General features: G+C 39.3%; 1 protein-coding gene across 1 annotated transcript in view; it reads right to left on the bottom strand.

Moving 5' to 3' along the window:
* grin2da (glutamate receptor, ionotropic, N-methyl D-aspartate 2D, a) overlaps positions 1-16,629 on the bottom strand; it is a gene marked incomplete at its 5' end in the record, with an annotated part of 97,503 nt that overhangs the window by 26,687 nt on the left and 54,187 nt on the right. The window contains 4 exons of the mRNA XM_036565529.1: positions 4,550-4,703; positions 9,350-9,521; positions 13,635-13,637; positions 14,281-14,486. Coding sequence (XP_036421422.1) covers positions 4,550-4,703; positions 9,350-9,521; positions 13,635-13,637; positions 14,281-14,486 — 535 coding nt within the window. The remainder of the gene's footprint in view (positions 1-4,549; positions 4,704-9,349; positions 9,522-13,634; positions 13,638-14,280; positions 14,487-16,629) is intronic.

The following is a 16,629-nucleotide window of genomic DNA, read 5'->3' as shown; positions in this document are numbered from 1 at the left end:
TTAAAAAACCAGCATGCTTCTGTGATGGATATTACCACATGGGCTCTGTAATACTTACAAACGGTTATCCATAAGCACTGTTTGTCACTACATCCACAAAAGCAAGTTAAGACTCTACTATGCACAGTGGAAGCCAAATGTAAACAACATCCAGAAATGTTGCTGACTTCTCTGGGCTTGAGCTCATCTGAAACAGAAAGATACCTACACACTAGGCAACATTAGCTGCCCTTTTAGACACCATCTTTTTCAGAGACATCTATGCTCATTTAAACATGACAACACCAAGCCACATTTTGCATGTTTTACAACAGCATGGCTGTGTAATCAGAGAATACAGGCCTGACCTGTCTGTCTCCTATTGAGAAGCGTGTGGTGCACAACAGAGGTCTCATATGGTTGCGCAGCTGAAGACTGTATAACAGAAGAATGGAAAAACTTCTGCTTTCAAAACTGAATCAATTAGTGTCTTTAGTCCCCAAACATTTAATAAGTGCTGTTAGAAGGAAAAGTGATGTAACACAGTGGGACACACTCCTGTCCCAACTTTTTTGAAATGTATTACAGACATCATATTTGAAATGAGCAACATTACTTATAATTACTTATATAATTTAAGTGTATGTATGTTGTATTTAGTTATTGTTGACTATATTTGTGTATACCTAATTATGTTTTATAAAATTACACTTCAACACATCATTTATTTGTTGACTGTATTTAACTGCATTTAGTGATGCTCAAATCTAATTTTAAGTGCACTTAAGTGCATCTTAGTTGCACTATAACTTAAAAAGTAGCAAATTACATACTTAAATCTATCTAACTGCAACTTAAGCTGTATGAAAAAAAACATTTTAATGCTTTAAATACACTTAAATTGTTCTAAAATAATACACTTAGTGTGCATTAAAGTATGTTTAATTTTTTTTTTTAAAAGTACACTTAAATGCATTTTTCTTCCACAAGGGAATGCCCAATGTTCCCAATATGCACACAGCTAATCCCAGGTTTATTACATACTCAGGCATATTATTCAGTAACTACAGAGACTTCGATGCAAAGTGGTTGAACTATGCTCAGGTTATAGAAGTGTGTAATAAAACTTTGGGCCCACCGGCAGCCCTGGCCATTTAAGGGGTTAATGAGGACAAAGTCAAAGTCTCTGAATGTATCATGAACGCATTAAGTAAGACAGGGTTAAAGAGCTGCTGTTTTACCCAAAACCCATTCAAAGCCAAGACCGGTTTTGCATTTATTCTTTGGTTCTGCAGCTTTGAACCACAGCTGGTAATCAAATTTGTCATCTGCTGTGTGCTTATCTAAATAGATCCATCCTTTCTCTTGTTGATATTCATTATTAGTTACAGTGGCTTTCTCTCTGAAGTGTACTGTAGGCTGGATATGTTTAGTTAGCCACTGTGCACATGTCAACATTGTATCTGTTATTATAAGAGATAATACAATTTACAAACAGTACATGTTTGAGCTACATTTAAAGGACTCAAGACAGATTATATTGGTATACAATGGAGTTTGCATGCTGTGCTATACAGTTTTGCTTTAGAAAACCATACGACTGATTGTGGTACATGACGAATTCAAGTGGTGGTATGTGATGAATTCATCATTCATTTATCCTCAATTTGGAAACAGTTAATCTATTTGCCTTGTTAAAGAAGAAGAAGAAAATAGTAATTTAAGACGCTAAAAATCACAACGTGTTATTCATTCATTAGTCTCAAGCCATCTTGAGTTCGGAAAGGATGTCTGGATATGGTAATTTCCACAGTGGAACTGAGTGAGTCTGATTGATTCCCTTCACCATGAATGTCAAAAATAAAAAAATAAAAAGCTTGACTGACAGAACTAAATCTGCCTCAACATTCTTCTGTGGTTATTTGATTCGTTTGATGGAAATGACTGAAATCGCTCTACCCCCCTATTTGATTCCAGTTTGGTGGTGCACCATGTGCAGGCAAATCTTATTTGGAAATCAAGGCCATGCATTCATGTGCCACAGTAGCAGCTCCAAAAATTGCCAGACATCAAGTAAAATGGGCAATCGGTGGTCTACAATGAGGGAAAAATAGACTGTGTGATAAAAAAATACACAGTGGTTGTTTTGTCTCTTTTGTAATGCAGAGCAGTTTTGTGATGAGTTCTCCAGCTTCATATTCAGGACCATGTAGAAGACAGAACAATACAAAAACCTCAAAATTATATGGAGCATTCAACCTAATTAGTTCAAACTGCAGTCATAAAAAATATATATATAAAAAATTAAGTATTCAGACCTAAAATATTTACAAGAACTATGTTATGATCTATTTAAACCCAAGTCATTAATTGAGATATTAATACACTAAATATGTACAAAAGTATTATTTATAGAGTATTTATGAGTTTAATTTTTAAATACTAAAAACTTTGTTCCAAAAAAATGTTGCCCCATGTTTTTATATCACCACCAAAACATAAAGAGCCTGCATTAACATGTGTTTCATGTCCGGATCACATCTGGATAAACTTTGGCCAGACTTCATCTACACTTTCACTAAAATGCTTCCCCTCTGTGACCAGATGAGATCAGACTGTAGGTTTCCTTTGTGTAAAGCACATCAACACATGCATCATTTCCGTTTTACTTTTGTTTACTTTTTTGCCTGTTACAACATGAGTTGACAACCTCGGCTAGGATGCTTTCATGGGCCCTGAGTGCAAGAGGGCTCTTTGTTTGGGGATAAAGCCACCCTCACATATCCTCCATGTTCCGTTTCATTATTTATTCTCTCATCTGCTATTCAGCGATCAGCAGATGCATTTCCACTCACCTAATTGTATACAACTAACAAAAACACATTCTGTTTAAACCTGTGTTAAACGCACTTGAGATCCGTCTCTGACCACCTCCGAATGTGGTTTGAATAATGCGATCGTAATTTGATCACTAGGGATGCATCGATACTGATACTGGTATCAGGTATCGGTCCATTACCGTGCTGATTTACTCGTACTCATAAAAATTCACTGATACCAACATTCCGATACCAGCTGTGATGTAAGCCAAGTGTACACTAACAATATGGAACAAACACAGTGAAGGAGGCTCAGCTCACACAGAGAAGAGTTACTGACTCCGTCGCAGTCTGACACAAGCTGTCTGTCACTTTAAACATTCAGCCTTAGAACATTCTCGCCAGCAATACACTGTGTGATTTTTACTAGTTGTAAACACTCACACAAACGCTATCACAACCACTTCCCCAGTATGGGTGGAGACACGCAGGTTAGCAAAATGGAAAAAAGTCAACATTTGCTACCAAAGTCTGTCTATGCAGACTTCTCTGACTGAACAGAATTATGAGTTATAAGCACTAATACGAGATTTTTTTGTAAATCAGGCTGTAGAGAGACCGTTTTGTCCTATCATGTACATCACCGCCTGGTTTAGCTTCAGTGCTCAGTGTTAGCAGCGTTGCTCAGTTTCTCAGTGTTTGCACAGTACTTGGCACACAGCGTGTTATTTGGAATGAAACAGCTTTATTTTTTTATCATCTGTAGACAGAACTGTCTGTAGAGGCTGCGCTTCTTGTAGCATAGACGTGAGTGTTTTTGTACAGTGTAAGTATATAAATCATAGACGGTGTCCATACATAATGGTCTGTTCAAACATACAGACTCACCAAAGAACAAGATTTCTAAAATCACACAGTGTGTGTCTGGTTTTAGCGGACATTGAAGTACAGCCCAACCAGCCAAGACTCCGAAGAGACATAAAATTCTGCACGTGAGCTCCTCAGATGCGTTAGCGTTGGATGTGATTCCCGCTGTCACTAAGTTACAGAGACTGATGTTAAAATACACAGATGAGGAGCAAAACTATAACTGTACAGAAACCCACTCTTCTCCACTGCAGCGCTACTGCATAGCTAGCTAATGCACTTCATTGGTCTGAAAAAAACAGTATTGATGCATCCCTAGTGTTTACACTTGACTTCTCATGCGGTCAAGTGAAATCCAGATGTGATGTGATCACTGAAAACATATGGTGTAAACAGGCCTAAAGAGTTTTAGTCCATTTTTAAACCACACCCCCTGCAATTTAGAGCAGGAAAAGAGAGCAGTTAGATCCCATTGTTTTGTAGTAAGTGTGTCCCAAAGTCTGAAACTCAGTGTGTAACACTAAGAATTGTCACTACTGAAACACATATTTTCTGCAATTAAGTAAAATTTTGTGATTTCATGTGGGTATACCTGTTCAAAGCTGAGTTTGCTAGTCATGCACTGGCTAACGTTTCTGAGCCAAGCTCAAAATTGGCTAAAATTGCACTACTGTAACAGCCACCACCAAAACATTTGGTAAAGCTTTAGTACTGTTTGGATTATTTTGGTAGTGACACCATAAAACCTTCATTTATTTAAAAAATAAATATAATTAAGGTACAGGGTCACAAAAAAGATTTTAGTCTAAAGTCCAGTAAAAAGTTTATGACTTTAATCCAATTCAGTAGAATACTCCATATTCAGACACCAAGGTCTATCTCACCAAGGAAAGCAGATGGAGAGACGGTGCCGTTGCTACGAGAAACCATGACACTGATGCCAGTCTCCACAAAGGGAACGGAAAACTCCACAACCTCTGACCTCTCTTCGTTGATAGTCAGTGAGCCAATGGCCATGTCAGCTCGCTTGGAAACCACCTGGAGGACCCAGCAGGAAAAAGAACAGTGATTAGAAAAAAAGAAAAACAAAAAAGCACACCCACTCACATCACTGACGCTGCTACAGACATGACAGGCTCAAACAGTGTTGGGTGGAATTCTTTGCAGTCACCTTACATAAGAGCATGAATGTGAAGTACATTTGATGCTGCTATTGTCAATCACACTGCATGTCACTTAATCAGGTGGTCTAAAAGTATTCTCATTATATTCTTAAAGGAACACTCCTGCCAAAATGAAAACGTACCCATCAGTACATCTATTGTAAACATGCCTATGTGCATCCTACAGTGGTGCCACAGTAGAAGCAGAACAAGATCTCTTTTTTAAATTGAATACTAGGAAAACCTCCTACTGATGATCTGTCTTGAAGGTGTGAGGAACTTTGGTGTGCTTTTAGGGGAGCAGGGGGTCTGTTTTTTCATCAGCAGGTGAACACTGAAGGAAGGCAGATAACTAACATTGCTGGGAAGTCGAATATCTTACTGCAGCCATTTGTGCAGTAACTGTCTTCAAATCATGACTACAATGGAGAGAATGGATGACTCAAATGATAGAAATGGCTTATCAGATGAGGAGAACAACTAAAGTTAAAAATTACGGATAGTAAGATAGATACCTGGCTCTCTAGATACCTTACCTGAGTTTGGCTTCTTCATTCTGTCTGAAAAGGTAAAAAAACATTTGCATCTGGGATCCTTTTTGTACTGAATAAAGACAGAACTGCTGTGTTCTTTACGATTTTGTATGACGATCGAGGTGAGATTTACACTAATGCTAGCTTGTTTGTATTTTATTAGCCTTCAGATCAGTGGCTAGGTCATGATTGATCAGCCAAACTGTCATCTGTTCTGATTCTTCTTGACCTCTTTGCAGCTTTTGACACAGTCAACCACACGACCCTTCTGGCTGCCCTCATCAACCTTGGAATCACTGGCTTTGTGTGGAAGTGGTTTAAGTCCTATCTGGAGGGGTGCTCTTATTGGGTAACATGGAGAGGGTCCACATTCCCTCCATGCAGGCTCTCCACTGGCATCCCACAAGGCTCGGTGCTGGGTCCTCTTTTCACTTTACACTCATTCTCTTGGTGATGTAATATCCACTCATGGCTTCTCCTACCACTGCTATGCTGGTGACACTCAACTAATGCTTTCCTTCCCACCTTCAGGTACCCAGGTTTCGAGTCCCATCTCGGCATGTCCGACTGACATCTCTTCATGGATGGCAGCTCAGCACCTGAAGCTCAATCCTAGCAGACTGAGCTGCTATTGCTATTCATCCCTGCAACTACAGGTCCTCATCATGATCTTGCCATCTCATTTGAGAACTCTCTGACTGTTCCGTCTGAAGATGCAAGAGGTCTTGGTGTGATTCTGGATGGCCAGTTGTCGTTCTCAGCTCATACTGTGAACCTGACTTGGTCATGCAGGTTTCTCCTGTACAACATCCAGAGGATTCGACCCTTTCTCACTCGAGAAGCCACCCAGGTGCGAGTTCAGTCTCTTGGCATTTCAAGGCTTGACTACTGCAATTTGCTCTTGGCTGGTCTTCCTATGCAGGCCATCAAGCTCCTGCAACTCATTCAGAATGCAGCAGCACGGCTTGTCTTCAATCATCCTAAGTTCACTCATGTCACTCCACTGCTGCACTACCTTCACGGTTTCCTGTAGCTGCACACATCAGATTTAAAATGCTTGTCTACAAAGCCAAAAATGGACCAGTCACTTTCTACCTGATGGGAATGGTCAAAACCCGAACTCTACTTCGAGCCCTTCGAGCTTCAAGTACAGCTCGGCTTGACCCGCCATCCTTCAAGAAGCGTAGAAGACAAGCATCAAGACTTTTCTCTGTACTGGCACCCAGGTGGTGGAACGAATTCCCTCTGGCCATCCGTACAGCAGACTCTCTCACGGTCTTGAACCGCAGACTGAAGACACATCTCTTTTTACAGCACTTAAGTGAGCACTGAGTTAAGTACTTATTGAAATGCACTGCATTTATTGAAATGTATCGTATTGCACTATGTCTAATTCTGTTTCTTTTCTCTAAATATCAATATCAGAGCTCAAGAGTAGCTTTCTCTTTAACCTATTGGTAACTAGCAAAGATATTTTCTCTAGACAAAGCACTTTTTGTAAGTTGCTCTGGATAAGAGCATCAGCTAAATGCTGTAAATGTAAATGTAAATGACTGGTTGACAGCATAAGGGATTCTTATGGTTGTATTATATATTCACGTAGTGAGTACTGTAGTGAGTGAATAATGATGAACGAAAACATGAAAACAATCTAAAATCATGAGTTATTTCAAACCAATAAGGCTGAAGGACATAAAGCTGCATTACAGAATACCAAAAAACACAACAAATTCATTAAACTCTGGTTTTAGGCAGGAATGCCCCTTGAATATTGCCTTCTAAATATATATATATTAGGGGTGCGGGAAAAACTTGATTCTTAGATGCATCGCGATGCGGACGTGGACGATTCTGAATCGATTCACAAAAGTCAAAAATCGATTTTCTAAATATTTAATTTATAACGTAATGTTGACGCAACGCAAAAGGCGGAGCTTGGAAGTGGGAAAGTGCAGCGCCTGGACAGTCTGTGGCAGCACATAACAAAAACACTACTGGATGAGCGAGAAATCCGACCGGTTCCCTCTGCATTAAAGCCAGGTTAGATGAGGAGTCACAACCCAAATGATAAGAAGAGCCATTTTGTCCTTTCAACAAAAATCAAACCACCTTGGGAGCCGCAACATTTAATGTCCAGTATGTGTCGGTATGTAATAATGTCATAGTATAGGCTAAACAATATAAACGAGAGCGCACTTACTTTGCTCTGCTTTAAGCTTTAGCTATAGCCGCTTTCCTCCCCTTTCCCTCAGGAAACTTTTATTCAAAACTAGATCAGTTTCTTGTAAAATGTCTCTCAGCGTTTGACTGTTTTACGAGGCTGAAGTCGCTTCTTATTCTCCAGGTTCTTGTTCGAATTTTCCCGTTCCAAATTCAAAAGAGAAGCAACTTCAGCTTCGCAACTTTTTAGTGTGTGACAGTCTCTCGCTGCAGATTTAACGTACCAGGAAACCAACTGCGCCGCTTATAGATGCGAATAACGCATCGCTGCTGTGTGACGTGCAGTCTGCATGTCAATTCTCAGTCATTGCGAAACAGGGCTTTTGCGCTATGTTGCACACGTCCCGTCTTGAAGATACTTTACTGACACAGCGATTCCCCTGCCCTACTCTCTACAACGAGACCAAAACCAAAGTTATAAAATCACTAAAGAAAACGGGTAGAATAGCTGTAACATGTTGCGTGGACGTCCATTACCACAGGATCTTTTGTCACCATAACTGCGCATTTTATCGCAGATGATGTGCTCTAAACAAAAGCAGTGAATGAGAGTCTTCCAGTTCACGTGCCACATCACTTCCATTTGATTTATTAATAAGAGATATTGGAAGTAAATTCATTATTGATCATTACAAATACTTTGGTTGGCCTTAAATCAGGCGTTACTCTCTAGACTACAATGACTGCTTCAAACAAGTCCGTTTATCACAATGGCACGTCAGCTCTGAGTTCAGACGTTCTGCTTAGCTGTGCCTGTGGACTGTGGTTGGTACAAAGTCCTCTCTGAAAAATTGACTTAGCTACGTTCAGCATAGCAGTCAAGACCATCTTAAGCCCTATTCAGATGGGATTAAGTTTACCTGGGGTAATTTCCTCTTTTACAGGTGCTCCTCAGTGATTTTATTTCCATCCGTTTTGGTCATGTTCAGTGTTTTCCCCCTACTCCCCTGAGAAAACTACAGGCCAAGTTACCTACTGTTTATTTACCAAACTCAGCAGGCGTCTCATAAGTTTTGATACAAATCTCTGTGATTTCAGTGAATTTTCCAGGCAGATGGTGCATCGCACTGGAAAAGATAGTTTTTTGATCGTTGCTTCTCGCTGTATTTAGTCTTCAAGAGCACATGTCCATATTAAACATTTTCTGGAATGCACACCAGTGGGTGCATTGAATGTCTTTCAACTATTTACCAACCAGGAGGAGAAACAAAAAAGGAAGTCTACTAGAAAAGTGAGATTGTGCAGGCATGTAAAGCATGTAAAGCACTTTCTATTTACATACATCTACACAGTATCATCAAAGCAATACTTTTTAGGCACAATGTCATCAAAACGTGTGTCTCCCGTAGTAATAGTAGTTTTATTGCCATCCAGATTTGTGAGTTTTATCACTGAGGTGATGCATCAGTGTTTTTTACAGACATCTCCGTGATAACGAATCCAGTCTGAACAGGGCTTTAGCTGAAGACCTATTTGTGCAACTGGCCCCAAAGCAAATCATGTGATATCTGAAAGTTTACAAATTCGTATCTGGAAAAAGTAAGGACTGGACGACATATACCTTATGTTTTACACTTTGAGCTCTTACTATACGACTCAAAAAGATCTATTCAATTTAGACCCAAGCCCAAAAAAACGCATTGTACCTTGTGAAGTGCTTCGGTTCAGCTATCACTCAAAGACAGCAATCACATCAATTTCACTAAAGAGTCTGCTGCACAATGATTCAAGGTTAACAAAACACTTTGAAATAAAATGAAAGCCCGACCTCGCCAACCATTCCATTCCACTCTCCGTCTATGTTCTTCCCATGCCTGCCATTGGTCACCAGGTAGAGGTCATAGGTGAAGCTCACTATTTTAGCCAACCGCTTTAGGACGTCAATGCAGAAGCCTTTGCAGCAGTGCTTCATGGACTGTATGCCTTCCACAGCCACGCTGCTGATGAAAAGAAAGAGGGAGAGAGACAAGTTGCAGCAGTAAAAGACATAAGAGAGAAGCTTTATTTGGTGGAGAAAGACCAGACAAGCCAAATGGAGAAATGAAGAAACGTGTTACTTGAAGAAAATATCCATACAAAGAACCACAGCATCATGTAGCACACTAAACCTACATAGCTGACGATATCAGCTGTCAATGTGAGGCAGTGATACCACCTCCCATGCCTTCATCTTTCAGCGCTGTGGGTAATGGAAGAAAATGAAGAAAAAGTAAGGGGACTCACATACAAATTACTGCCTGCAACAGGGCTGTTCCTACTTGTTTTGATCTACTGCGATGATTCCATGCACACAGCCTGCAATGTTCACAGATTCTCCCTCATATATACTTTGCTCTCCAACAAAGCTGTGTTTTTGTGTGTTTTCTTTCTTCTGGTTTCTGATAATAGATTTGGACCAATATAATGGGCTGCAGCAGCTTGTCTTGAGCTTTGTGCCTTTGAACTGTGCAAGTTTGTAGCTGTTGTAACAGTTGTGGTGGGTTTTCTTTTGGCAGGCTAGCAAAAATTGCTCTTGATGTGAAAGGGCATTAAAAATCTAGCACTGTCACCCAGGAGAGGCAGGGAGAGGCGAATGCATGTAGGCGAAAGTTTGATTTTATTTAAATGAAAACAAAAACACTGGAATAAACAAACAAAACCAAAACAAAAAACAACAAAAAATGAGGCACAACATGCACAAAAACAAGGGTAGAGAACCAGGGGTCTGTCTTACGAAGCACTGGAATCCTGACTAAAATTCAGCTTCACAAAACCTGTCAAACAGAACGGCAGTTAACTCGTTTTACGAAGATGGGTAACATTTTTCTCTGTTAACTCAAGTTAAGATACTCAAGCTATGCTTAATCCTCATCTGCATGCACATAAAAGCATGATGTTTATGATGAATAGCCAATCATGTGACACATGAGGAGCAGTTGAGGCTTTTTTATTTTTCAAAAGTAAAGCATTTATAACAGTAAAAGTAAGTGACCCTTATTAGTCCCTCCACATTTTTACTCACCCATGCAGTGGAACACTACATACACATTAGCAAGCGCACACACACACTAGGGGGCAGAGGGCGTCCTATCCACAGCGCCTGGGGAGCAGTTGGGGGTTAGGTGCCTTGCTCAAGGGCACTTCAGTCACGTACTGTCAGCTCAGGGGATCAAACTGGCGACGTTCCAGTCACAAAGCTGGTTCCTTAACCTCCAGCCCATGACTGCCCCAACCAACTTGCTTGTTTGCCCGAACAGGCACTTGAACCCTGTACCCGCAGATTAAAAGTTTCCACCCACATTTTGGATGGAATTCTCATGGTTGTCAACCGACATTCTCGTTAGGAGATCACATCTGGCCCCACAAGACTAAGCCTAAAGTTAGCTGTCTAAGTCATAAATCCTGCTTCATGAGACAGACCCCAGGTTTAGATACTCAAGCTGTGATTAATCTTTGAGCATGAGATTTAAAAAAGGATTATAAATCTTTTCACAACCTCCACGTAACTAACATGAACATCGTCCTCCTTCTACTACCAACCAATTTGCACTTGAAAGCATTATTTCTACATACAGATGGAAACACTAATGACTAGGCAGGACTAGGGAAATAGGCAGTGTGACAGGGGAGGAGACATGAGCAGGTAGAGCCAGGACAGATAAACTATTACAAACATAAAACTTTCCTATTTTCCTAGTATAAAATTAGGTCAGGCTAGGTGAACAAATCTCAGAGGGCACATAAAAAATATCCAAAATATTGTTACTGCCAAACATGATCATTTTTGGCACTGAAAACTGTAACATTTTCTCTGTGTGTAGAGATCTTTCAAAGTCAAATATTCTATCAGTTCTGTCTTCTGGTTGATCATTACTGACATCTGAGCTCTGAAGTGAAACTTTCAGATATTTCTGAAATCCTAGATCCACTACGCTAAAAAGACTGCCACTATCCCTATCACAAAACTGCATACTAGTTTTACTGTATTACTGCATTAATTGTATTCTTTAAAAAAAGCCTAATCCAACCTATTTCTGCTTATCACAGCTTCCTTCCAGGAGTACTTGCTATCTAACTGTATGCATAGATAGAATGATATTAGAGATATTTTTGCCTGTGCTCTGTAGGAGTCAGTGTAGCAAGTATAGAAAATTTAAACATTTGCTTTGTCAACATTTTTTAAAATGAACATGGAGCCTCTCTTGAATAAATGATGCGTACAGTGTTTGATTGTTTGTTATTTATCATAAGCTGGAGGAATTCACTGCTGGGATGGATGCAGTGGAAATGATGGATGAAAAGATAAAATTAGCTGCAAATAGAGGAAAATAGTAGTAATATTTTGAGGAATACAGTACTGTGCAAAATTCAGAGACCATGTTTACAGTCAGAAGAGCCATTAAGTGAAAAGTTACTCATTTTTCAGGAGATATATCTAAGAAGATTTGATATAAGACAAACCACGTGCATGAGGAAGGGGAAATACAAGGAAAAATAAGTGAAAAAACAAGTTTGCTAAACTTAAGTCCTAAAGAAATATATAGATCTAGAGCATCTGGGACTCCTAGCAACCATGCAAGATAGCAGACAACATGAACATGTAATAAACTCGATTTAATTTACTGTATACTGCAATCTCTCATCCAGTGTGACACTACAATCATGTCTCAGACAAAAACAAACTAGTGTGCAGGGATTTGAACGCCAGCGTGCAAAGCCATAACATTAATCACTACACCAATGAATTCTCACATAGTATCAAGTGATAACTCTATCTAAGAGCTCTTCAGTGTCTCATCTGTTTTTTCCAGTAATAAAAATGTGGTGTAGTTGTTAAAACCCCTTATTGCCTGCATTATGTTTGGTCGTTGTTCAGAACGACCACATTACAGACTGTGATGCTTTCTTTAACAGAGATTATTAGCTGCTGTGATGCATGACAAGTCAGAGTTACTGAGGAGAACCACAGGCGGTTGATACTGCACCAGAGGTGGCGCACAAGAGCAATAGCACCCAAGCTGATCCACAAGCTCTGTTTCCAGGGTAAGACAGAGCCTCATCTCAGTGAAATAGATCTTGAAGAATGGTGGATGCAATATAAAATACAATTATTACACACACCAATCAAGAGGGCACTTGTACTGTCAAAGGATGAAGGGGTAAGGCTTCAAGCCCCCCTGGGGTCTATCTAAATCAACCACCAGCCACCAAACCAAATCAAGTACCACTCAAGCTGCACTGTACTTCCAAGATAAACAAAGATGCTGCTGGTGGTCTCAGAACAATGGACTGGCCTCAACATCACTGAATGTGTTTGGGATTACCTGGATCATAAGATGTAGAAAATGCCCACCTTTATGACTGAACTTTGGGGGTGTGGAAAAATATGGAAAAATTGATGCTACATTTGGTTGGACATAACGGCTGTTTTGACTGATAATTAATTAAATAGAGGCTGGTCTGTGAATTTTGCACAGCACTGTATATGCAAAGAAAAGGTTGGCAGCAAGGAAAGGCAGTGAAAACATAATCAATGATCCTTTATTAATTATCTAACTTATCAATCAAATCAGATTAAACTGACTCTTATCTCACCTCCCACACCCTACTAGTCCAAGAACCTTTACTGTGGAATTGACTACGATCTTGTCACTGACTTCTCTGCTGTCTAATTTGTTACGTTTTTATTAGTTCTTTGGATCATTGATTCTACAACACGTGCAATTTTATCATCCCACACTAAACAAATACCTACTAATATTTTTCTCCACTTAATTGCACACTGTACGCCCTTATGTACCTGACTGTGTCCTGCATGTTACATAATCTATATTAAACACAAGGGTTCCACCTACTGCTCTAGAAAGCCTGGTCACCTAATGATGTTATTTAAAGGAGACATATTTTTTGTTTATTTTTCAATTTAATATACTTGCCTCTGCTCTATAGTGTAGAGTAGTAAACTAATAATACTTTAATTTGGCTTTTGTATGGTGTTTTATACTGTCATTTACTGTGAAAAACAGGTTATTTTCTGGGTGATGATTTTGTATGCTAATGATCTCTACTCTCACTGGCTAGCTCAGTGGAGGGGCAGGGTTATGGATGGACATTAGGCGTTTGTTAGGAGCTCAACAATGACTGTAGTAGAGCATAGTATACATGTTCGACTTTTTAGGTTTGTTCATGCAGATACAGTCACGAAATTGGGAGAATATTCCAGCCAAGCATGTCATTACACAGCAATGTTTAATGCATAAACCTTGTAAGTAGCTTTGTAAGTAGTTTTTATTTTCCTGTTTACCGCAACTACGATGAAGCTCATTTCTGATGCTGGCGTTTCTATGGAATTTTCAATGTGACGTTAGCACCAAGCTAACAGTAGTACAAAGCAACTCAAATGACATTGTGACATTGCATCACTGTTTCACACTCTACTGTTCATCAGAGATGTTTGTGTATTTAAAACGGCAGCTGTGAAGGTGAAAGTATGATGGCGGGATTAGTGGGCATTTTTCTTCAAATTTCTTCTCAATGAGACGCAACATCGAGCAACAAATCCTAATAGGAAAATACGGCAAAACGGCACAGACCTCACAATTCACAATTTCTCAAATGGTAAATAAAAAGACAAGTAACCTCAGATGTGGTAAGGCATGGAAAATGCAGTTTTGTTTGCTAATCTCCTTTAAGAAACTTTAAACTATCAAAGCCTCTGACCTGGTGTTCAGCGGCAGCCGACACGGCACCGAGTCTCGGATGCAGGAGCCTGTTCCTGGGTCAGCCGGTTCCACAATGACAAAAGGCCTCTCCTCCAAGGTGACCACCCGCAGATGCTGGCTGTCATCAAGCGGCTTAAGAAAAGGACCGTAGCGGGACCAGGGTGGATAACGCAGACGTAGAACACCGTTCTCCCACCAGCCCACCTAAATGATGGGAAATGTCACTGATACATTATTCAAATGCTATTAGTCAGCCTGTCAGCTCTAATGCTATTAATGGTAGGGCTAATCTAGTTTTTATGCATTGTAATCAAGTTTTAGACTAAAGGAGTCTCAACTGCTTTAGACTGTTTTAGCCTTAGCGTTAAACGACTGTCAGGTTCAAAGTTAAAAGCATATTCGGGCATAATTCAACCTAATCTCTTTCTGCTACATCTGTATTGTACCGTTGATTTCTATGGTCTAAAATTTTGATGCAGTTCCTGTGTTTAAGAAAGAAAAGCAGGGCTCTCAAGTGGCGCAAGCATCTAAGCACTGGCCCTACCATTGGGGAATTGCGATTTCAATTCAATGGCTATCTTCATGTGACTCAAAGGAAGCATTCATGCTCCAAGCCTGATAGCACTGTATGATAGAGAGAGAGAGAGACTTTGCTAGTAGGTGGGAATATGTCATGGATAAATTTGCAAGAAAACTGGGTAAAAAAGCAGAAAGCAATTTGACTCAAAACTTGTTTATAATATACGCTGCCGATTGCCAAATTCTGTGAATATTGTTTGAAACACAGGACTATATGACGTAAATTCAAGACTGACACCAATACGCTCTAATAATACTCAGATCTTAGTGGGAGACAGACATGCTGTTCATATGAAGTTTGTCCAATTTTTGAATAGTTATGACAGCACAGTGAGCAACCAGTTATATTTACATTTCGTCACTGTCCAAAACAAAAAACAAGAATCTTCAAAATGTAACTTTACAGGAAAAGGCAAACACTTTAACTATTTTAATGTGATGATTTCCTTTTAAGGAATTTTGGAGCATATCTATTGGTTCATACATAATGAAAGTTGTGCACAATGTAAAGGGCAATAACTGTTCTCAAAAAAAAATGGAGATACAGTGGACAGTGACGATTAGTTATTTGACATCAATGCAAATCAGTTAGGAGCTTGTGAAAACTCCGCCCACACCACCACACTATCAACATATCACCACAAAATTTTCCCTCTGAAGAACTACTCTCATCTCTGAAAGAACAAATCACTCAAATTATACAGATTATACAGATTTGCATAAACATTCACTGACTCTATTCAGCATCTGCCCAGCGGCTTATTATAAGTGAGTTTTAGGTCAATTCCTCTCAACAAGCTTTTGTGCTTTTCTCAGCAAAGGGAAATGCATCGAATACAGTCTGTATACAACAAGTCTGTAGCAATCAGAAGTACACTACAGATGTGGAAGATTCAGAGTTCAGGTTGAAAAATTGTGAACTCCTTTAATATTACTCTTGAGAATGCAATTGTCTGCAAAACAATGACTGACATGCCTCTCAGCCAATCACAATTGTCTCTTAGCACTACTTTCTCTGTCATGGGATGGGAAAACTCTGCCAAAACTCCTCCCCTGCAGGAAAAACAAAGCTGGTGGTAAATTAATCAGAATTATCTGATCGTCTGGAGGATGGTACTACTTTTATTTTACTCTTAAAGCTAAAAAGTATGGATTAAACAATGTGGAAGACCACAGCTCAGTGTCAAAACTATTAACAGGCATACTTCTGCTGGCTCTAAGGTAAAGTAAACTTTATGTGAATTACTGTATTTACTAACATGCTTTCAATATGATCTTTAATAACAGTAAATAGCATTACAGAGCAATGCTGAGATCAGATTAGTTAAACTTATCTTAACACAGCTGTTTGAAGCTTTATAAATTAGTCAGATTAAAGAAGATACAGCACTCACATGTGCAATTAAAAACATTCTGTGTACGGATAAATATTAATGGATGGATACTAAATATTAATAGTACAGATGCCATCATTTGTACTGTTGCATTAAAAGACCTTGTGTACAAGACAACAAGTCCCTCTCAGCATCTTCTCACTCACTCCCACTAGTTCTAGAGTTAGCTTTAGCATTGGCTCATCTGAAGGTGCAGCTACTTTAGCTTAAACAATTTATTTATTAGGAAAAAAAGGTTCAGTTGCTTAAGAATTCCCATGGTCTGATTAATGTCAACATGTTTTAAATACTTGAATTGCCCTACATTGAAATTGTCAGTGTATGTTTACACTGAAAAATGTGTAAAGCCAGTTTATATTTGATAATAAAATGTT

Source organism: Colossoma macropomum, unplaced genomic scaffold (assembly GCF_904425465.1).
Source record: "Colossoma macropomum unplaced genomic scaffold, Colossoma_macropomum, whole genome shotgun sequence".
Lineage (NCBI taxonomy): Eukaryota > Metazoa > Chordata > Actinopteri > Characiformes > Serrasalmidae > Colossoma > Colossoma macropomum.
Note: the sequence above shows the minus strand (reverse complement) of the source record. Positions and strands in the feature narration are given on the sequence as shown.